Source organism: Chelonus insularis, unplaced genomic scaffold (genome assembly GCF_013357705.1).
Source record: "Chelonus insularis isolate UGA/USDA-ARS -01 unplaced genomic scaffold, ASM1335770v1 contig_3_pilon, whole genome shotgun sequence".
NCBI classification, from domain to species: domain Eukaryota; kingdom Metazoa; phylum Arthropoda; class Insecta; order Hymenoptera; family Braconidae; genus Chelonus; species Chelonus insularis.
Window position 1 is genome coordinate 761558 of NW_023276556.1, and position 23971 is coordinate 785528.

The window sequence follows — 23971 nt, forward strand, 5'->3', positions numbered from 1 at the left end:
CGTTCATCAATTATCGGTTTTGATTATTTTTTTCAACTCATCAAATAATTGTCAATGGCTTAATATTTGTTAGATCATTGTATTAATAATTACAAACAAAATTTTATAGTTGAAAATTAATTAATTCATGCCAAAAACGATTGAATTGCATAGCACAATCAGATACGAAGAATTATAAATAAACATTACAGTGCTGTTCAATCATTATAGCGCACGTTAAATTAATTACAGTTCTTAAAATTCATTAATAATAAATGTTTCTTTAGTGAAATATTTATCAAATCATATTTCAACTTTATTAATACAATCAAAACTTTTAATCAGCTAAATTTTTCATTATTGCTAGAAAAAGTTTTTTTTCACCAAATCAAATCAGTGAATCGAAAATAGATAAATCAAAGCTAATTAACATCACGAATAAATAAAAAGATTTTTTATTCATTTTTTCCACCAAATAATGCATTACTAAACGTCTAAGAGAAGTTCTCAAGCTTTTTTTCTTCACATTAAATTTTTTTTGCACATTGAGAGTACTTCGAAGAAGACATTCCCCATTGAATAAACGCAAGAAGACGTTCAATGAATGAATTTCTTTCGCATTGACGATCTGTACGAAAGAAAGTGGAGCCAGAGAAGTCGATAACCGTGCCCCTTAATCGTTTATGAGTACTCAAGTCAAGGCGCGACGTATTTATATTTATGCTTGGTCAAGCATCGCCTTTGGCATCCGTGAATTTGCATGTTCTCTATACTCGTTTTTTCATACATATCTTATTCCCTTGCTTATATCATTATTAAATGCTATCTACATTAAATTTATTCTGTAATTTATTTCATTCTTTTTCTTTCGACAACTCCGATAACTCTGCTTACAGTAGATCTACCTAAAAATGAGGTAAAAATTTCTAACAGTAAATAAGCCTACGCTCGTTAATTTAATATTCACAAAAATGCGGAAAGTTAACTTTAAAATTAGCTATCAAATTAATACAGAAATTGAATTATATTATCTATGATAATGTTTTAAAGCATACAAAACATATATATTTTTTTCATTATAATCATATTTATGAAATAATTAAATATTTCAGAGAAATAACGATTGTATAAATTAACATTTCATTAATTCATTTTTTTTATTAAATCACATAATATTATAAATATATATATATTTTATATTATTATTTATTATATATATATTTATATATATATATATATATAATATCGTATATATATATATACGATATTATATAAAAATGAAAAAGATTATTTTACTTTTTGTTTAAATTGCAAATAAACATTTTGTATGATGCAAAATTTTAAACAACATATTGAATTATTGGAAGGATTAAAATATAAGGAAAGCAAATAACAAGTCTTAAACTCTTTAATATTCTTTGAATAATCTTAAAGATGTTGGAGAAAAAACAGAAGTAAATTGAAAATAGACTTTTTTCTTCCAATTTATACTACTTCCTCAGGGTAAAGTGACATAACAATTGTGAATTCAACACCTGACAGCATAAAATAGCGATAGAGTGCACTTTGCTCTTTTCTACATTTTTATCCCTTATAGTATATAATAAAAATAGGTCGCATAGTTCTCTTGCTGTAAGGTACGGGGAAAGAAAATAAAAAAAAGTTGAGGAAAAAACTGTTCTCTTATATATACGAAAAAAGGAATATTAATGTGATGGTGAATGATAAGAATTTCATATGTAATTCTGATACTTGAATTTTTACATTGGGTATGTGCATTATTTGAAAACCATAAACACTGCTATGTATATCTACAAGTGTTATGAATGGATTTCACACAAAATATTTTCACTACTGCTGGAGATATTCAATGAATTTTGTAGTTTTATTCTGTTGAACATGAATCGACTGAATAGATATTGGATCATCATTTTTGAGGGCAGAGTTGAAAACATGAATTGTACTAATTTATTTTAAAATATAATAATTAATACAAGAATAAATAATAATAAAATATAAAACTATATATTTTACGCATGGATAGTAAAATAAAAAAATCATTTTAAAAATAAATAAATCAAGCTTAAAAAAAACAGTAAAATTTTTATTTTAATAAAATTCAATTTAAAATTATATCACTTTATAAAAACATAACTTGATGAGTTTATTGATAAATCTTTAATATGTAGTACTTCTAAAAAAAAAGTTTTGATGAAGAATGAAAGATTCTTTCAAAAGTAGTTAAGACTTCAAAAAAGAATGTTAAATTTCTTTTTTTCAACATCTAGTTTTTTCAAAAAATTTTCTATCTATAAATTTTTTAACGTTTAAAATTACAAAATAATTGATTTTACCCTGTAGTAATAAATGATAAAAATTGATTATTAGGAAATTTTCTGCAATATCAACTCCAGGTTCGCCTAAAAAAAATTTATTCCATTTTTGCATGAACTTTGAACTTGTAATTATTTAGATTAAATCTGAAATACAATATCGACATAGTTTACAAGTTTGCGTACATTATACATGCTTTATCATCTCTAATTTGTACTACAGTAAATAACTTTCTTTCCACACTGTAATTTTCAGTATATAGTTTTAGCACACTAAAAATATCTAAAAAGTGTCCACCATTATAATCAATTTTTCTTATGAAAAAAATTTTTCACGATTAAAATAAAAAATGAAGTATGATGAAACTTTTAATTCCTTTTTAGAATTAAAAAGTTTTCTAAATACAACAAATAAATGTCTAAAAATCAATTATGAAACTAATCAAACAGAAAAATGAAGGAATAACTTCAAAAACTGAAGAAGAGAATTAAAAAGTCCAGGAGGAAAGAAAAAATATTATATGAAACGGATTTTTTTTTGGGGTAACATTAAAAGTATTTAAACGTCTAAGTGATTCTGTAGAACTGAAACAGTCACAGAAATAACCGAGTAATTAATTTTAATGTACTTTATTATAGAGTCTAAGAACCCAGAAGTAGGAAGTCCGATGTAAGTTTTGTTCATTTTTTACACAATTTTTTTTAACCTTTCGTCTTTGTATAAAAATAAAAAAGATAATTAAGTTCTTATTGTATTCTTATTCGCTTTAAAGGGAAACTTATTTCTATCTAATAATCAAACAGCATATTTTGTTTTGATTTATTATCGGTTTAAAATTAAATGAAAATTTGATTCATTTGCAGCATTTTTTTCAACTAAAATTTTATTATTGAAAATAACTTCAATTTATAAATGACAATTTTAACTATTTCCACATTTTAGTTAAATTAATTGATTCCAGCTAACAATGTTAAAAATGTATAATAAAAGTATTTATGCTAATGAAAGTGACTAAACATCAATAGGCATAAATTCGAGGAAAGCCAACAGGAGTCTAGAGGTATATTCAATTTCATAACTTCATTTAAAAAATTTTCTTTTCCTCACAAAAGCCCTAAATAAGATGATATTTGTTTTTTTTCCATTTTATAACATAAAAAATTTAGATACACTTTTTCTTTGATTATTGATTATTTCTCCTCACTATAGTAATTTGATTATAATCAAATCAATTTTTTTTAAATGTAAAGTTCCCAAAATTACGAAAAATATATAAACTATAAAAAACTTCCAAGCTCATTTTCAATGTTGATTTGAATCTTTATGACTTAAACATTAATATTTATATCATAGATTCTTTTTGCCAGCTAAAAATAAAAAGAAAAAAAAGAATATGTAAAAAAAAGAAAAGCAGTCCATAATTGACTACACTTTGTTGTTTTGATATTAAGTGTCTCAGAAATGACAAGGGTTTGACAGAAGATAAAATATAAGAAAAAGAAGTATAGAGATGATCTTAAAGAAAAACGTGTCCTCCATCGTAATAAAAAGATACACAACTTTTACTCTCTATCGATCTACCTTGCATGTGTGTATTCTTGACATTTATTTCACCAAGGGGCGATGGAAGTTCACGAATTAATAAGATCGATGTCCACGAAGATAAGAAGGTTAAGAAAGAGGGAGAGAACTTTTCTTCTCAACAGCTGTAATTTATCTTTACTTACAACATTTAGTCACTGTGTCATTGAAAATTGAAGATAATGGCTAATAAATGAATTATAAATATAATTCTACAATTGAAGAAAATATCTTTTCAATTAAAGATGTCAAGAGGGATGATCTTTCATAGTTGTCAGATAACTCCAAAAGATACAAATTCGCATGAAAAAAAAACTTTTTTCAGTAAAAATGTCTTGAAAAAGACATTAAAATATGCAACGTTGAAAAACAGCTATCTATACATAAATATATTCAGCAAATAAAATTTTATTCCCTTGCCATTTTTTTCTTATTTTTTTCCTGTTATTTGAACGTGATCGATGTTTTAGCTTATAGGAAAATACTGAAACATGCATTTGCTTATTGAATAAAGAGATTGCTTGAGAAAGTTTTCTCAAATCTCAGCTGAATTGATGAGTTCGAAAAAAAGAACCAAATAAATGAGAATTTAGATAAATGTGAAAATATTTTTTCATTAACAATGACAGTACATTCTATATAAATTACAGCAAAAAAAGAATACTTTACGAGACAATTATAAAGAAAAGTGGATCAAAATAGACTCATGCAATAAAAATTTACTCTCGATAAAAGTACTACAATTTAAAATAAATTATCGAAGAGTAGTCAAAAATTTTACTGTACTCTTAATTACTATTAATTAATTGTCAATTAAATTCATTTATCAAACAACGTTTTTGCTGTATCTTTTGATCATTCAGGATAATGTAATCAACGAAATACTAGTTCAATAATGCGTATAAATATTATATTATATAATAAAGTAAAAAAATTTCAGTCATGACTTGATTCTCATGATTTAATAAAATATCATCTAATGCTTAATTATTTGTTTATAAATAGAACAAATATAGATTTCATTACTCACCACCTTATCATCAGCATAAATCAATGAATGTGGCTTAGCAGCATCTAAGTTCGTAAAAAAAGTCAGCAATATAACGTAGAAGATCATCTTCGTATTATTTATCTGCACATTAACACATACACTAGTCACTAATCCAGAGACTTTATCACTTTAAAATCATTAAGATTTTTTTTTGTTGATCGAATAAAAACTTCACTATACACTGGTCTTTTAGCACATATAACAGATATAAACTTCCAAGTTTGTGTTCATAAAAATTAACCAAATCCTACAGTTTCGTTTAATCTTGATTTCATATCCTGTTATTCTTAATTTTTTTTTGCAATAAACAGAAGATCTTCAAATTTTATGGCAACTTTTGGATAATATCGGTAGATCCAAAGGCACAATATTGGTAATGGAAAAGTTAATTCAATACAATAAAGGATTAAACAAATAATCATTTATCATCCACGTTGAAAAAATAATCGTAGGCGTATGCTACCAGCGCAACGATTCAAGTGACACTGACCGTGTCTTTCTCTTAACAGAAAAGACTGGAATAAATGCTGAATCGTTTTATGATGATGAAAGACATGAAGCTTACGAGCATACACTTCCGTAGGATATACTCGTTGTTATTGTTATGTTACGTATTGTCTTAGGCATCAGCTTTTGAATACTAGTCTGTATCCACTTTGATCCTTTTTTCCTTTTGACGTATTTTTTAACCAACTTTGCGGTAGCTGTTTCTTAGCCTCAAACTTTCCGTCAATGGGCTTTCCCAAAGCGAGGCTTCCATTCGCCGACCTGTAAATGAATTTATTAAATTAATCATAAACTCCAGACATCAATGGCATGGTAGAACAACTTCAAATGTGATCATCGTTGTGACTTGCAATTTTCAAAGGTTTTATTGTATTAAAAAATCTGATAACTTTTTTTCTGTATATTTTTTAAATACTAAAAAAGATTTTGTTTTCGGAAAAAACTTATGATTTCAACTACAAGTTAAAAAAAATTTTCTGATGGAATTAGAAAAATTTGGATAATATATATTCTAATATACTTAATTATTTCATCAAGCTTAAAAGCTTTTAGAAACAAAGAATGGTAGTTATCAGAGACAGAGGAAAAATGAGGTCGAGCACAACCGTGATACACTACGCATTTCTTGTGATAACTATCGTTGTCAGTAAACTCTCGTGCTACTGACAGAGTAAACTAAAAGAAAGGAAGTTAGTTATAGAAGCATGTAAATGTGTTATCATGAAGAAGATAATTATTTGTTCAGGTTAAAAAATTATTTAAATGATATTTAATTAAAAAGAAAACAAGAATATTTCCTCCAGAATCATTTCAATGATTGAAATAAATTACAATCTTAGAATATTTTCAAAAGTATCGGTATACTGGATAATCGCTTCTTTTCTAAAATTTGTAAAAAAAAATTACAATCGACGTCAAAAAAGGTAAATCAAATAAATCTATGAAAAAATGTATTAAAACCTCGAAAATGGCAAATTTAATTAGGTAATCGAATTTTACATTATAAAATTATGGTTGATGTAAAACGATTCAATCAAATACAATATGTAAATGAAAACGAATTGCAACTTATAATAAAGAACTTATTATAAAACTTACGGTTTAAATCGGCGAACGGTAAAGCCTCCGTGCGCTCATCCGTATAAACTACCTTTGTCGCAGTAGTCGAATAATCAGCATAATGTTCAGGATGTGAGAAAGGACATTGATCGTTTACGAGTTACTCGGATGTCCACCTCAAACGACCGGAACTCCAAGGAATTTCGAGAATCCCTACTGGCATTCCTTTTATATTCTTCAGCCTCGTTCCTCTCTTTGATTATTCTTTTTTTATTACTTCCTTTTTATTCTCCCCCGTTTTTTATCGAGTCTTCAAGCAGATTAGTCACACTCTGAACTGCGAGTAGCCGTTTAATTGCGGTACATCGAGACGTCTCCAGTACCTACTTGAATCTCAGATATACAAGCGAAAACGAGGTAATTCCTTTGGAAGTTTTTTGCTAAAACGCCAACGAGTCTTTCCCGTTTCCTTCTTCGTTTTGTCTTGAATGCAACTCAGTGAGAGGGCGTTGTTTTTATTTTTTATCTGATAATCTTTATTCACACCTGAAACCTACATTTGCAGGATAAAATTTACTTGATAGTAAAGTTTCGACTTAAAAAAATTTTGGAGCAAAAAAACTTATTCTTTAAGCTACTTGACAATCATTAAAAAAATGACTAAAGTTTTATCCGATTTTTTTATTCATTTCCTTTTCCTCATACTGCTTTTCAATTTTTTAATTCAAAGGGAAACTTCAATCAACAAAAAAATTTCTTTTCTCTTCTGTTTGATGATTTTTACTTTTTGAAACTCTTTTTGATCCTTTCCGGATGATTTTTTCATTCCTTAGTGTTGTATTCTCAGTTTCATTAACTTTCTGCAAATAAGAAAATAATATTATTATTTACATGTTTATTTTTATTTCTTTTTTTTCTTCATATTAACTAAACCCTAAGATCCATTTTTTAAACTTAATATTCGATAACATAATCATAAATCTCTAAAAACAATGATTACATTTATCACAAAATTTAATATTGAAAGAAAATTATAAATTACTGTGTTTCATTTTTAAACTCATATAAACCTATCAAATGAACTCTGTATGATTTGTATAGAAGTATTTTCATAATTATTTATGCAATTGAGTAAAAATAATCATATAAGTTCAACTTCACCGTTACAAATACAAAGTAAAGATGCCTCAAATATAGGTGAAAAGCCGACCGCTGAAAATGGCACCTGATCATACTAATATAACACTCTCAATAGTTTCTGAAAATGTGGCCTATGACTATTCAGTTTATAAGCTATAAAATTTATATATGATATTATCATTTAAGTAATTTGGAGCACAACGATACAATCAGAAAAATACAAACAAAAGAATCATTCTCGAATATCATATAGGTCAGAAATATTTTTCCCTTATCCATTATTTTCCTCTTTAAACTGACAGTAAGAGGGTCGATTACAGTGCGCTATAGCATATATGACGAGAGTCAGGGGCGCGACATGTAGGTACATAAACCGCAATTAACTTTGTGGTTCTTTGTACGAAGACCCGCCACGCCCAAGAATTTTCTGCGTCAATTCATTTAACAACTACCAGAATTACTTGTTTATTACCCAATCACTATTTTTTATTTATTTTTCTAAACATTTTTCTATCAATCATCATTTGAAAGAAGCCAATAGTCAACTCCCACATTGTATTCTCGACAATGGACAATTGATTCTACGGCACGTTATCTAAATAAAAGCAATAAGATAAAGCCAGGCTAGAATCGATATTGAAATTCTATGATATTATTCTATGTGAAAAGATTCATCAGATTTTTGCAAAAAATATGATAAAAATATTAAGAGATATGCTAATACTTGGTAGATCCTAATGCGTTGCTGATGACACGTCTTCAGTTCCATCAAAGGCCGTTGGTGAAGGTCTTCGGAACTCGTTTTGCACAAAGTTTCCGTAAATGGTATGGTTATTCGCCTCTTTTGCGAAGAGACCAATTAGTCGGTCGATGAATGAGGACAGGAATTTTAAAACCTTTACTTCTCTAGAGTGTAAATTCATACTAACAAGATTCAAAACGCGCAAATCTATTTATGATTTATCGTACTATTTTTCTGATAAATTTAAAAGTATCCAAAGATTTTAAAGAATTTTTTTTTTTCGTATACTATGAAGATGAGATGTATTTACTGAGAGATAAACGACCTAAAGAGAAAAAGTTTAAAAGATAAAAAAAAAGTGTAGTAATTTCATAAGCATCTGACAATTATGAATGGATAGACATCTAAATGAGTAAGAGATAACCCAAATGTGATTGATAAGTGTGTAAAAAGTTGGAAATGAAAATAGTAAGTTAGTATGTACTTTCTGAGTCATTGATCCGCATGATTAATAAACGATAGACGATATTAGAGAGTATTCTCGTCATATTAACAAGAAGGTGCCAATGTAGGCGCTACTGGAAGCAGCTGTGTAGCAAATAGTGATGTAAAAGCCCGTGGGGATCAGCTAAGATGTAAAGTTTTACTTTGCAAGAGATGGAGAAAGAAAGAGAAGAGACTGCCGGGCGTCTGAGTGCACATTTATACACTAATAAACACATGCACACGATTCACATCTTGCATACATTTATTCCAATTTCAAGATGAAGAAAGACTCGCCACTTTTCACTCTGCACTTTGCGCAGTGCAATCTCTCTCTCCCTCTTTCTCTCTCTATTTCTTTCTCGCTGTTCAATCCTATTTCACTCCTTCTATCTCGTTACTGCTTCAATATCCAGCAAATTAATTCCATCATGTCATGCTTTAAAGCTTCTTGGAGCGTTACTCAAATTTTGAGTGTTGAAACTGTAGTAATACTTGATTTGTGTGATCCTTAGCTTTCATGAATTATTATTAAATAAAACTTAGTATATAAACTAACCATGAATGTCCATTGGTAGAAAATAAACTCAAATAGCTGATGGTACTCCAGATAACAGCTGTCAAAATGTATCTTCAAAGGACTACGTAATTTCTTCGGTTTCTCCGAGGCCTGTCTTGTTGTTCTAAGGGCCAGCGAGCGTGAGGAAAAGGTAAACACACGCAACGCGAAACCCGTGCGTACGGTGCGCCGCGTGTCGCGCGACTGTCGTGCTCACTTCACTTGGGTTCGGCTCTCCCTTCGTTCTTCTCTCTCCAAGTCTCATGCTCGACCCTCGCCCCAACTCACTTCAGCACAGACACAGTCGCTCCTTCTCCATCTGCTTCAGTAGCGTCTATATCAACTCTCTTACTTCCTCCTCCATGCATTGCCCTGAAAACCAACAGAAGTTACTCCCTCTCTTCTTCTAGACTGCGACCCTTTTGAGAACCACGCAACGTGTTTCTTTTATCATTCTCTTGCTCGTACTCACTTCTATAATTTTATTTTATTCTCCACCGGATGGCACGACTCACTCTCTACCAAACCCACCCACACGACAGATATACACATGTTCATCAGGGGTCAGGAGCACGCCTTCTTACTCTCTTTCTTGCATTCACGAGTATTCTTCTCACTTATGCGTCGCCAAACGAATATTTCGGCACATTCTCCTTTACCATTTTTTCCCTGAGACATAATTTGATTTTGTATTAGATTTATTTGAGGGTAGAATTGAGCTAAGAATCATGCAATCTTATCATGAAAATAGCAAACACGCAACAATTTTATACTTCGTTAAAATAGGCTCGCAATATTTTTTTAACATATATTCATTTTTCGAACAAACTTCGAATTTTCATAGCTTAATATTTTACCTATTTATCCATAGAAACATATCAAATGTTGGAAACTAATGAACGAACTTAAAATTTATTATAGTCCACTTAACCTAAAACTTCAAATACGTTAAACAAATGACCAAATTTATCGGAATAAACTAACTTCCCAATTTTTATCAACTGAAATTAAATAAAATAGTGACATAACTGAAACAAATCATGCTAATAGCTCAATTATTTCAATGAAATACATTTACAGCACAACGTCCAATTATAACTCTTTTACTTTGATATCAGTGTTGATGTAAAAATTATTATACTAATTTTTCATGTCTCGGTCACTTGAATAGTACAAAAACAATTAACTTGCTTTTCATGCAAAACGAAAGATTTATTTTCTTACTAACCGGAATTCCTGAATTTTAATTTTATTCAAACAAACTTTTTGATACATTATTACATCTTTTCTTTTCCTTTTTCTCGTAAACATCATCTAGAATGGCATCACAAACATCGCTTTTCCATTGTCTAACCAGTATTCTCTAACTTTACAATTTCAACTATAAAAAAGACAAAACAAATAAAAATTATTATTTCTTTTGAATGATTATTATTATTGGAATAAAGTTAATTTCAAATTTTGAATAATAGTTGACATTATTTTGTTAGAAAATTAATTTTACCGAAGCGGAATTTGATCGAGTCGGTCACCGTATTCATTGCACATAAAATCAACATGGCGGATTAATTGGTGCTGTCCCTCTATCAATTATTAATCAAACTGATTTGAATAAACATTAAAAATTTCAGCCTTTTATTTTAAACATTTTTTTTATAATTGACAAAACAAAAAATAGAATATAGAGTTATATTACATAAAAAATTTGAAAAATTGTAATGATAAATTATGTCTGACCTTGTTAAAATTATTATATGTATAAAAAACCAAATGTTACATATTTAAGACTATAATAGATGAAATAACAAATCTATATTTTTATAATACTAAGTTGATGCTAATATAATAATTTATGAGAAAATTGATTTTTTATTATGTAAAAAAATTATTTTTAACATCCCTTGACTTTGAAAAAAAATATTGACTTACTTTTTCAGCAATATCTTTCAATGTATTTCTATCTTTTCTTACTACCTAAACTCACATCAAGAAAATACGAAAGACGCATAGACCCAAGACGTCTTAGTAATCGAGTCCTTTAAGAATCCAACCATCTGGCTTTGATTCTCCAAAATCCGCTAAATCTATCTTCCAAATGGTTTGCCATAATCTTCAAAGATCTTGAAACACGTTGGTTCTTTAAGCTAAATAAAGTGGTCCTTTAAGTGTTCGATATACCTTACGTATTACTTTCAGCTAATTGCTTTGGTAACTCGATTTACCGCCCAATTCTAAAATGAAGCACTTTCGCTATTCTCCGACTTTATAAACTCTATAATAAGTTTTTTAGGGTCATAAAAGAATTAATATATTCTCAGAAAATAGCCAGGGTCATTCATGACTACAACGACCACCCACGTAGATCTCTACGGGTGCTATGAGCTCCTAACTACATACCTTTTTCAAGAATTTACAAGTTATAGTGCTCTTTTAGATGCAATATATAACGCGGTTGAGCATTAACTTTTTTAGTTTATTAAAAAACTTTAATAGAAAAGCTTTGATCATTATGTTGAAATTAGCATATTTCACTTTTTACAAATTAAGGTACAATAATTCATGTAGGGTGATATTTTTAAAGTATAAACTATTAAAAATTTATTCAACTTGTTTAATACCGTCATAAAAGCTGCTTCTGAAATTTAAATTCGTTGTATCAGTTCTTTTCTCTATTGATAATGAGTTATATTTATACATAAATATATATATGTATACTTTACTATATTTTTGTAAAGAATTCATAAAAACTAATTCAACAGGTAAGGCTTTTTTAAAATTTTTCCAAATTAATTTAAGAAAATATATATTTTCATTTGAATAAAATAAAAATATGTGTATTGAACAGCTAAACCGCATTCAAGTTTTATTCTAGGCCAATGACCAGCCGCTTCCCTCTCAAGATAAAAGTACATTCGAGCAATCATGATAACCCAGGATGGATTCATCCTGCCAAAGAATCAGTGGGCGCCGTTTACCGGAAGTCTCGATGTCCGGATGCTAAGCGACATTGGCTTGTTTCTGTCTAGAGTACTCAAAAACCCTATTCATAGAAGTAGATCAACATGAATTACACAATATCCTTTTTTATCCAAGTATCTAGAATCCAACATTTACATCTATATTAGCAGATTTTCCTTTGATGAATTTCAGTGAGTATTACAATAGTCATGAAAAATAGCAGAAAGTATGCTATCTAGATCTTCGACGATCGCATACCGGAAATGTCGTCCTAAAAAATAAAATAGATTTTAATGTTTAACACTAATTAAATCATTTATAATAAAGCAGAACATTGTTCAATACTTACTTCATAAAACATATCCTTTAAACGATGTCCTCTTTAATTCGGTATAATTTTGACGTCAAGAATTCAGATGAAAAGAATATTAAAAGCTTTTTGGAGATCATACTTTTAATAGAGCTATGGAATAAAAAGTTTGATGAAATGGAAGAAATATTTTCAAATCAATTTAAGAGAGATCACAGTCTAGAGAATTTCTAAATGTACTCAAGAAAGTTTCAATGATGATTATCATTTTTTTCCACATCCGAGTTATCTCCAATCTTGCTGAAAGTTTGAGTCATTAATTGTTTTGAAGAAAAATAAAAAAAATAATGATTGAAATGCATCCACAGACAAAGACATAAAAAATTTGATATAGAAGTATCAAAATGATTCAGTGAGGCATCATGTCGTGACAAACCGGAAGTGTCTGATTGCTATGGAAAGGGTAGCAACATCCCAGTGTATATCCTAGTTTGCTGACGAGGGTCAATCGCCTTCCAATTAACCAATAACCTTTATGATATCCACTTAAACTAGCTGAATTATTATCGTACTTTCCAAACCAAATAAATTTCTTCGTTTACTCTAATAAATAATTACGTAATGCAGAATACTACTTTAGCTGATGAGCAAACTTTTTTCCAAGCCGCAGACTAGTATCATCGAGTTTTGGCGCCACTTTACAGTACGTATAATAATTATAATAATCACCCCCAGAAATTTTTACTGCAAAAAAACTTTTTATTCATATCGATTTGGTGATGAGTAAATGGAATCGATAATACAAATCGACTAGTGATAAGTCTATCCGGCTTTTCCTTCATACTACACTGGTTGATATGCTTTGAAACACTCCAACACTTTGGTTAGATCAACTATTGATAGCTTTCGAACCGTAAATCCTTTTCAGAGTATTCTCTGTCTATGTCTAATGTCAAATTTACAATCATACAATTACGCGATCTATCAGTTCATGAATTTCCTCGAATCACTGAACTATAATTCTAATGACGGAAGTCTAAAAATGAATTCATTGATTGAATTAAATAATAATAAATACAAATTACCGACTGATTATATTTAATAGCAAACTTCAAGTAAAATTGCTTAACAGTCCATAGAATACGTTTAGTCCCATTTAACGGATAAAATAATTTCTTACGATTTATTTAATTCTCAAAAAAGCTTTCTTTTTTTTACCTTTTAACTGAACTTTAGACTAACAAATGAAATATTGAAAATAGTAAACTATCAAACGAATTGTTGAGTAATATTAAAAATCTGAAGGATAACAGTCTGTTCATTCATAGTTTGTAATTTACCACGTGCTTGACAAGTCTTGCAATCTATTTTCATCAAGAAAATGATGCAGACATGCAATGAACATCTTTAGTGCAGAAATAAATCAAAAGCTCTGGCAGTATGGCATCAACACAAGAGAAAAGTCAATGGCACGATAAATCGTCGTTGACGGATGAATCAAATAGGCCAACAATCTGATTAAATGGTGGAACCTAGTAAATTGCTTTGGCCCGTATGTTTATGTTGGCATCCACTCAGCTAGTGAATGTACGAATGACCTGGACAGAAATATGAACTATGATGTTAGTTAGAAGAGTAGATAGATAGAGAGTTGTGAGAGATTGGTATACGAACGAATAGAATAGGTAACACGTCTGATGATCATCTAGTCGTGCAAAGTCCCTCGATGAGTACACATCTAAGCCAGTGGAATTATCCAAGTGTCTCTTCAAAGGGTGAAATACAAATAGTTTGTTCGTTGACATTTGGTTAGTTTAAATCACAGTGTACATTAACAAGTTAATCTACTTATATTAAAGTACCACCGTTTTACTCAAGTACATTCGACGAAACAAGATCGACATGTAAGCAACCCCAAGTTTACTCATCAATCTTTCAAGAATAACTGACAACTGGAGCTTCTGTAAAAATGTAAGCAACTGTTAATTAAATTGATTATTTTATAATATTATATTATTAATGTTTTTTACTTTTTGTCAGATAATAATTGAATGTCTTTTAAGAGTCATACATAAAAAGTTGATTAAAAAAGGAAATGGAATAAACTTTAATTGATATCAGCAATAAACCCAATTCTAACGATATTCTTTTTTATAATTCAATAAATTCAGGACACATACTCCAATCTCTGAATATACGTTCATGATACTAAAATCAACTGTTGGGAAATCGGTTGGCTTCCATCCAAGAACAATGTCTCTAATGGATTCTGTAACCCGCGAAAACTCTCTTGCTTCCCACATGTGGTATTTTCTTCTTGTGCTACTTGAGTTTTAATAGAGTACCATTGGGTATAAAACAACCAGAGATATCAACCTATGTGGTTTTATTCCTCTTTCATTATTTTCTTCGTAATTAGCGAAATGACTACTTGACCTTTTTTAGAAATGTTTCAATTATAAAACAACATACCAAAAAAATATTTTACGTTGAGTCGAAATAAATTATTTATCTTACTTTCTATTACATTACTTTAAAAGGATTCAATTTTAAGTGATTTCCATATTTGAATACAGTAAAAAAATTTACACAATTATTTTTGTTCAAATAAGTACAGTAATATTTCTTCAGTTTGCGAAAAAGTTTGAAAAACTACGAAAAATAATTAATCATTTAACTAAACAATTTCTTTCAAAATTCAATCAGATTTACGTTTAATCTATATTACGCCACCAAATCTATCATTAAATTTAATATTTGATAAAATAATTTTATTAACAACACTATCTAATTTGGCTAATTTATATTTATATGTATGTATATATATATATACATATATCTCACGTTTTCAAACACATATCATTGGGGATATCAGTTTATACTATAGAAATAAATTAAACTCTATCTAATCTGCACAACAGGAAATATATGTAGAAAGATATCAAATATCGTTGACGAAACTAAATTTTTTTGAATTTCTCTTCTTATTTAATTCAATCAGTTAAATACTTAATTCTTACTTTTCTTAAGCTTATTTTCAGTTCACTAACACTGTTTACTTTTTTTCATCAACGTGATCTATATATATAATCTAAAAACTTTTATCATAGTTTACTTAGTATCCAGCCAGATTATAACGATCAGTATTGTTAATCATTTTCACCTGTTATATACGTTAATCGTTCGTCAATTTTATCAATGTGGTAAATTACATAATTTCGAATCACATAAATTTAAAATAAAAATATTTAATACCTTTTAATTGTTTCGAATATTTATTTTTACTTATATATCAGATTTACTCCTAACATTACTCATATTATCACACGTTCAATCGTCATATAATTTTTACTGTCCAGTATAGCTATTTCACCAAACATAATAATAATAATCGTGTATTGACAAGGTCACTAACGACGATGGAATTATTCATAACGATTGTGACACTAGTTATAACTCAAAGTTACGCTGATGTGGAGATTCCGTACACTGAAACTTTATTTGAAATGGAAACATCAACAGTTGAAGAACTTCCACCACTGCCAGGACTTCTTTATCCCCGAGAAAGTGAATCAAGAGAGGTTTAACGAAATAAGAAAGTTAATTTTTTTCCAAAGAAAAACAAGAAAAGTATTTGAATTTTTTTTCTACTAGGTAAAGTCATTAGATGGACTTTGGGATTTTAGTATCACTCCGGATGATCTAGGAAAGAGTCAACAAGATAATTGGCTCGCTGATGAATTGTCGAAGGTATTTTGAGATATAAAATGTAGTTAACAATTATTTAATTAGATAACTACTTTTTCAGTCAGTGGATGTAATGCAAATGCCAGTGCCATCGTCTTATAATGACATTACGACATCAGCAAAACTAAGAGATCATGTTGGAGCAGTCTGGTATGAGAAGAATTTTTTCGTTCCACTCTCTTGGACCGAACAACGAGTCTTCGTTAGATTTGGTTCCGTTAATTATCTCGCTCAAGTGGTAATTACTTCCTTTGTCCTTTACATTATTCATTTCTCTTTATATACATCTGTTCTTATCCGTAATCCAATACATTCACAGTGGGTGAACGGCATAATGGTAATGAACCACGAAATGGGACATCTCCCATTTGAAGCAGAGATATCTCAGTATCTGATATTTGGCAGCAAGAACCGCATCACTGTTGCTGTAGATAACACACTCCTCCAAACAAGCGTACCTCAAGGCAAACTTTCTGAAGTTCATGTAGATAATGGCACTTCCTGGATCCAATCTTACACATTTGACTTTTTCAATTATGCTGGAATTCATAGGTGAAAATTAGATATAGTTAAAAACGGAAACAATTGTTTTAAAGATGACAAAAATGATATACTTTATTTTGTAGACCAGTGTTACTTCACACAAAACCCAAAGTTTATATTGAAGATATCACAATAAAAACGTCAACTTCAGGAGATACAGGAATTGTAAAGTATATGATACAAGTTGCAGGATATGATGATGAAGAGCTTGTAGATTGTTCAGTAATTCTTCGTGAAGAAAGTGGAAAATTAGTAACTGAAAATTCAGTTCATGGATTTTCCGGAACTATAAAAGTACCTAACGCTAAACTTTGGTGGCCTAGAGGAATGAGTAGTCGACCTGCTTACATGTATACACTAGAAGTCTCAATATCTGTCAACAACTTATCAATATCTGACATTTACCGGCTTCCAGTTGGAATTAGAACACTAAAATGGACTAATACAAGTCTATTACTTAATAATAAGCCTGTATATATGAGAGGGTTTGGTCGTCATGAAGATTCTGTACTGAGAGGACGGGGATTGGATTTAGTTACAATGACAAGAGATTATGAGTTACTGAAGTGGGTGGGAGCTAATGCTTACCGAACTAGTCATTACCCATACAGTGATGAAGTTATGGACATGGCAGACAGACAAGGATTTCTCATCATTGATGAATGTCCCTCCGTTGATACTGAAAACTTTAACCCAACCCTTCTAGCATTGCATAAATCATCAATTTCACAACTCATTCGCAGAGATAAGAACCGACCTTCTGTTATCATGTGGTCGATCGCAAATGAGCCAAGGACACAATTGCCAGATGCTGACGAGTACTTTAAAGAAATTGCTAGACACACAAAGACCCTTGATCCTACAAGACCAATTACAGCAGCCTTAGCACGAGGAGTTACTGAAGATAAAGCAGGACAGTACTTAGATATCATTAGTTTCAACAGATACAATGCATGGTATCACAATACAGGCAGATTAAACATGATTACGGAGAATGTCAAAAGCGAGGCTGAAGCATGGTTCGCTAAACACAATAAACCAGTTCTCATGTCTGAATACGGAGCTGATACCATGCCTGGTTTACACGAAGTAAGCATCAATTCGATTTTCACAAAAATTTATTTTTCATGAAAACATTATCATTCCATACATCCATCTATTTAATAAAAATTGAGTAATAATTGTAATATTAATAACGCAATCATACTTCCGGTATATTTTTATATTTAAAGAGCATAAAACTCACTCATGAACGGATTCCAACTAATCCTCTTTTCGTTCGAGTTAATATTATAAATGATTCCTAATAAATACAGCAGATGAGCAGATTCAAATAACATACTATTTGGTTTATTGCAGATAAAAATATAAATTTCCTCTGATATTTCTAAACTGCATCGAATATTTTTATCTCAAGTTGTAACTTCTTTGCATAATTAATCTTCATTATGAGAAATAATTTGTTTGCAGTAATTGTAAGAGTTAAAATTTTTAAAACGCTTACTGGAAGTTCGATAATGTCGGTAATAATTTTCAAAGAAATGATAAAGACAAAATGACGGTTATTCATTCGAAATTGATAAAAAGTAGAAACAGTTTATCATAAGAGATTAAATTTTATTATAATTAAATACCGTCTTCTCAATCGGTGTTAAATCTTTTTACTACTATTTAATATATTAGTTTACTAATTCAATTATTTTTACCTTACCGTGTAATATTTATCATGAAATTATTCAGCTTCCTGAATATGTTTGGAGTGAAGAATACCAATTAGCTACACTTTCAAAACACTTTCTTGCATTTGATGATCTCCGAGAACAGGGTTGGTTCATTGGAGAATTTATTTGGAACTTTGCAGATTTTCGCACAGCCCAAAGTAAGTTGGCCAGAATTAAACAAACTATAGTAAATAATAAATCAAATAGAGTTAATAAGTTAATTTTGCGCCTTTTAGCATATACTAGAGTAGGAGGGAATAAAAAAGGAATATTTACAAGAACCAGAGAACCAAAAATGGCAGCTCATCATGTTAGAAAACGATATCATGCTTTAGGATTTGAAATCGATGGAGAACAACCACCTGAAGATATAGAGTACTACATTTCAAATATTTCTATTCATAGATAATATTTATTAAATTTCCATTTGTTTTTTTACACTGAAATTGAAAAAAAATGATATTTGCGAGTGAACAAAATACGTAAGACATTCTGAACAAAAATAACTTTAAGTCGTATAGTATGTCACTACTTGATAAAAAATAAGTTTTTTATAATTTTCAATGTAGAAAGCTTTTAAAAACTCAAATACAGTAAATCATAATTTTTAATATAACAAAAATCAAAGTTTTATTCATGATAGAACATGATACATTACCACACACTCAATGAAACATTAATAAATTCATGCTCATTTTATTAATCTTAAATATTGTTCTATAAAATAAATTTGTGGACACATTAAAATTTATTGTTTAAAGATCATTAATCATAATCAAACTCGACACATGTATAAAATTCAAGTTTTTGACTTTTGTAGATAAGTTAATGATCTTAAATAAAGAATTTTTGTTAGCTAATTTCAACATTTATTAAATAACCTTACTGAAAACAATACTGATATGATAATTTTTATTTCATAACTTTGTTATTTCTATCAGTACATAATTCTCTAATAATCTTACGGTTTTTGTTTAGAGTCCATTAAATGCACCATTAACACTGTATTGAATGTTTGATAATCGAAAATTCTACACTTGAGTACGTCTTAAAAATCTTTGTACTACATCACTTTTAGTATAAAACACTATACTACACACAGAATATTCAATTTGTAAAATAATTTAAACATATTTTTTAAATACACAATGTCGTTACAACTGTTTTTTATATTCCTTATAACTTTATCAAAAATTTCATCAAATGTCAAATCTGAAGAAATTAAAAGCTTACCTGGGCTATTATATCCTCAAGAAAATATGTATCGAGAGGTAAGAATGAATTGTTTTGAAAATTAATGATAGTAAAATTTAAAAAATGTTTAAAATACTTTTCTACATCAGGTAAAATCTTTAGATGGACTCTGGGACTTTGGTATCATACGAAATAGTATCAATACAATCAAAAATGGTACAATCATTCAAGAATGGATTGAAAAAAACTTCTGGAATACAAAAGCAGGTATATTAAACAAACTTAATTTCAAATAATGTTAAAATATAATTATTACTTTACTTCATGGGAAATAGAGATGCAAATGCCAGTTCCATCGTCTTATAATGACATTACGACATCAGCAGAAATAAAAGATCATGTTGGTACAGTATGGTATGCCAGAAACTTTTATGTTCCGTATACTTGGACGAAAAGTAGAATATTCATTCGATTTGGCTCAGTTAATTATTATGCATCTGTGGTAATTAATTTATTTACTATCATTTATTTCCTATAAATTATTTTTGTAAGGAATTGAATTTTTAATTCAATAAATTAATAGTGGATAAACAACCAGAAAGTGATGGACCATGAAATGGGACATCTTCCCTTTGAAGCGGAAATATCTCAGTTCTTAAAATTTAACAGGAAAAATCGCATAATTGTCACAGTAGATAATATTCTTTCCGAAACGAGTGTTCCTCAAGGCAAACTTTCTGAAGCTCATGTAGATAATGGCACTGCTTGGGTCCAATCTCATATATTTGATTTCTTCAATTATGCTGGAATTCATAGGTGAAAATTAGATATAGTTAAAAACGGAAACAATTGTTTTAAAGATGACAAAAATGATATACTTTATTTTGTAGACCAGTGTTACTTCACACAAAACCCAAAGTTTATATTGAAGATATCACAATAAAAACGTCAACTTCAGGAGATACAGGAATTGTAAAGTATATGATACAAGTTGCAGGATATGATGATGAAGAGCTTGTAGATTGTTCAGTAATTCTTCGTGAAGAAAGTGGAAAATTAGTAACTGAAAATTCAGTTCATGGATTTTCCGGAACTATAAAAGTACCTAACGCTAAACTTTGGTGGCCTAGAGGAATGAGTAGTCGACCTGCTTACATGTATACACTAGAAGTCTCAATATCTGTCAACAACTTATCAATATCTGACATTTACCGGCTTCCAGTTGGAATTAGAACACTAAAATGGACTAATACAAGTCTATTACTTAATAATAAGCCTGTATATATGAGAGGGTTTGGTCGTCATGAAGATTCTGTACTGAGAGGACGGGGATTGGATTTAGTTACAATGACAAGAGATTATGAGTTACTGAAGTGGGTGGGAGCTAATGCTTACCGAACTAGTCATTACCCATACAGTGATGAAGTTATGGACATGGCAGACAGACAAGGATTTCTCATCATTGATGAATGTCCCTCCGTTGATACTGAAAACTTTAACCCAACCCTTCTAGCATTGCATAAATCATCAATTTCACAACTCATTCGCAGAGATAAGAACCGACCTTCTGTTATCATGTGGTCGATCGCAAATGAGCCACGAATATGGAAACCAAAATCTACATTATATTTCAAAGAAATTGCTAGACACACAAAGACCCTTGATTCGACACGACCAGTTACTGCTGTTGTTTCAAAAGGTCCAGAAAAAAATTCAATCGGCCAATTCTTAGATATTATTTGCTTCAATAAATACAATGCGTGGTATGACAATACTGGTGAATTAAATATGATAACAAATCAAGTAATAGATGAAGCCAAAGCTTGGTATACTAAATTTGAAAAGCCTATCATCATAAGCGAATATGGAGCAGATGCAATAGCTGGCTTTCATGAGGTATGTACATAAATGAACATAAATTTATAAATTTTAAATAAAAACATTTTAGTTACCTGAATATCTTTGGAGTGAAGAATATCAAACTGCTTTGCTTTCCCAACATTTTAAAGCTTTTGATTATCTTCGTAATAATTACAATTGGTTCATTGGAGAATTGATTTGGAACTTTGCAGACTTTCAAACACCTCCATGTAAATATTTAGACGTTTAAAAAGTCTAATTAACAAAATGAAAAAATTATTACTTCAAGACATGAATAATTTCAGCACCTAAAAGAGCAGGAGGTAATAGAAAAGGAATATTTACAAGAAATAGAGCACCAAAAATGGCTGCTCATCTGGTGAGAAAGAGGTACCACATCTTAGCATTTGAAATTGATCAACAAAATCCACCTGACGATCTTGAGTATTACATTTCAAGTCATACTCCTAGTTGCATGTTTACAATATTCAATATGTAATAGTTTATGAATAAAAATATATTTCCGCCATTCTGATGAAAAATGTCCAACAAATATTATTTTTCACATTGTAGTTTTATCCATTTTGTAGACAATTATATAGTATCAATATTAAAAATAAAGTTTTTTTAAAAATAATATTCATAATAAAATACAAGTTATAATCAATGTCAATATCAACACGATTCGTTATCATTTGAAGGTTCAACAACCTTTAAACATGCATCTGCTAGTTCAACAAATATTGGTTCAGTCATAGCTAAAGCAATTAATTTACTCGGATCTGGATCACTGATAATAGCTCGTGCAATATCACGGACGTGAGGATTTTTTAGACACTCCTTGACCTCGTCATTGTAACGTAAAAGTTCCAATTTTTCAATTGGAACTGTATCTTCTGTAGGAAAATTACATTCTGGCTTTTCTTTAGGCTGCTCAACTGGTTCTTGAACGTGTATAACGCAGCCAATCTCTTTATGTAATTTACAACAAACCAGCGAACAACTAAAATAAAAACATTAATATAATTAAAATTTTATTAAAAACAAATTAATATTCTTACGATTAATTATTACACTTACTAAGGTTCTTTGCAAGTTGGACATTTATAATTCGAGTTAACCTCTTTGCAAATACAGCAAGTTTTCATTTTTACTCAATCAGTTGAGCTTCGATATATGAAGGTTAATCTTATAATAAAACATAAAAAGTATATGTTTTAAGACGTAATCACTGTTTTATACAAAAAATGTAATGTTGTTGATTAAATTAAATTTATTTATACGTTTTCATTAAAATAACACCACTTATAAGTATACGTATACGATCATCCACGTGCTGTCGTATCACATGACTTTAAGTACTACAGCGCCTCTAGAGCGGTAAACGAAGAAATTTAAAACAAAGTTTAAATTGTCAGTTTTGATTTTTTTGTGCAAACGATACTTAACAAATTATTTTTAATTAGTCAATTAGATTGTTTTCGCCAGACATATAAAAACAATAACATTTTTATTCATTAATTCAGTGAAAGTCAATACAATAATATCACGAAAATTGAAATATGAGAGTAAAAACGAATCTATCAGACTGTCACTATCCAATCTATCACAATCACTCTAGTCGTTGAATCAACGATAATTTTATTTGAAGTGAGACTTTCACATAGCAATTTTATTGCAGAAAATGACATGTAGAAAGATCTGGAGTTATGTTATCTAACATATAAAGGTAAAAGTCCATTGGTAAAAGAATGCTGGTGTCATTTTAAAATTCCATACGGGCACATAAGTTTCATGCGTTCTAATATAAGATCGCCCGTATCCGGCCACTGTAGTGAAATCAACGAGTATAAAATGAGAGTCGCGTCGTTGACCAATGAGTTAAACGTAAAATTCAGAATCGGACATTCCGATCTGAATACCTGTAGCATTACTTGATACTCTTCTCAAACTCGCAAAGTACCCATTTCAACTTTCTATGTCATTTTCACTTTTTTAATATTATAGAATATGTAATAACAATATAAAATATTTTACAGTCCATTTACTTCAACAGAAATTAAACATTATAATAATTAGCAGAGATTAAAAATAGAAAGAAAACTTCGGTAATACTTCAAAAAAGTTCTCTCTAGCTTTTCAAATATGTAGTCATGTTAACAATTATTGTTCTCCACTAGGATATAGAATATTGTCGTTGAAA

General features: G+C 29.5%; 4 protein-coding genes and 1 long non-coding RNA gene across 5 annotated transcripts in view; 2 read left to right on the top strand and 3 right to left on the bottom strand.

Moving 5' to 3' along the window:
* LOC118068325 (Matrix metalloproteinase 2) overlaps positions 1–9648 on the bottom strand; it is a 123059-nt gene extending 113411 nt beyond the window's left edge. Inside the window, exons 1-3 of the mRNA XM_035085627.1 lie at positions 9436–9648; positions 6551–7371; positions 4925–5713 (exon numbers count right to left, since the gene is read on the bottom strand). Of these exons, the coding sequence (XP_034941518.1) occupies positions 4925–5011 (87 nt within the window). The 5' untranslated portion in view covers positions 5012–5713; positions 6551–7371; positions 9436–9648. The remainder of the gene's footprint in view (positions 1–4924; positions 5714–6550; positions 7372–9435) is intronic.
* A 3793-nt stretch (positions 9649–13441) lies between these two features.
* Positions 13442–16235, bottom strand: LOC118068423 (uncharacterized). The gene is made up of 3 exons (XR_004690510.1): positions 15959–16235; positions 14378–14664; positions 13442–14301 (listed from the first exon to the last, which is right to left on the bottom strand). It is a non-coding gene; the product is annotated as an uncharacterized lncRNA (long non-coding RNA).
* On the top strand, positions 15697–19493 carry LOC118068420 (beta-glucuronidase). Its single transcript, XM_035085810.1, has 8 exons — positions 15697–15906; positions 16068–16284; positions 16358–16453; positions 16512–16688; positions 16770–17002; positions 17077–18082; positions 18734–18872; positions 18951–19493. The coding sequence occupies exons 1-8, from the start codon at positions 15902–15904 to the stop codon at positions 19121–19123; spliced, it is 2046 nt and encodes a 681-aa protein (XP_034941701.1). The 5' UTR covers positions 15697–15901; the 3' UTR covers positions 19124–19493.
* Positions 19494–19841: 348 nt separating this feature from the next.
* On the top strand, positions 19842–22310 carry LOC118068421 (beta-glucuronidase-like). Its single transcript, XM_035085811.1, has 7 exons — positions 19842–19985; positions 20058–20175; positions 20244–20410; positions 20492–20724; positions 20799–21804; positions 21857–21998; positions 22074–22310. Exons 1-7 carry the CDS (start codon positions 19863–19865, stop codon positions 22265–22267), a joined length of 1983 nt encoding a protein of 660 aa, XP_034941702.1. The 5' UTR covers positions 19842–19862; the 3' UTR covers positions 22268–22310.
* Positions 22302–23158, bottom strand: LOC118068422 (zinc finger HIT domain-containing protein 3). Its single transcript, XM_035085812.1, has 2 exons — positions 22849–23158; positions 22302–22771 (listed from the first exon to the last, which is right to left on the bottom strand). Exons 1-2 carry the CDS (start codon positions 22914–22916, stop codon positions 22444–22446), a joined length of 396 nt encoding a protein of 131 aa, XP_034941703.1. The 5' UTR covers positions 22917–23158; the 3' UTR covers positions 22302–22443.
* Between the last annotated feature and the right edge of the window lie 813 nt (positions 23159–23971).

Bases quoted from the DNA above. Each gene is read 5' to 3' on its own strand.
- LOC118068421 (XM_035085811.1), top strand. From the start codon at position 19,863: ATGTCGTTACAACTGTTTTTTATATTCCTTATAACTTTATCAAAAATT. The intron at 19,986-20,057 runs GTAAGAATGAAT...TTTCTACATCAG, and splicing joins AAGAAAATATGTATCGAGAG to GTAAAATCTTTAGATGGACT. The intron at 21,805-21,856 runs GTATGTACATAA...AAAACATTTTAG, and splicing joins CAATAGCTGGCTTTCATGAG to TTACCTGAATATCTTTGGAG.
- LOC118068422 (XM_035085812.1), bottom strand. From the start codon at position 22,916: ATGAAAACTTGCTGTATTTGCAAAGAGGTTAACTCGAATTATAAATGT. The intron at 22,772-22,848 runs GTAAGTGTAATA...TTTTTATTTTAG, and splicing joins CCAACTTGCAAAGAACCTTA to TTGTTCGCTGGTTTGTTGTA.
- LOC118068420 (XM_035085810.1), top strand. The intron at 16,689-16,769 runs GTAATTACTTCC...ATACATTCACAG, and splicing joins TTAATTATCTCGCTCAAGTG to TGGGTGAACGGCATAATGGT. The intron at 18,083-18,733 runs GTAAGCATCAAT...GAAATTATTCAG, and splicing joins CCATGCCTGGTTTACACGAA to CTTCCTGAATATGTTTGGAG.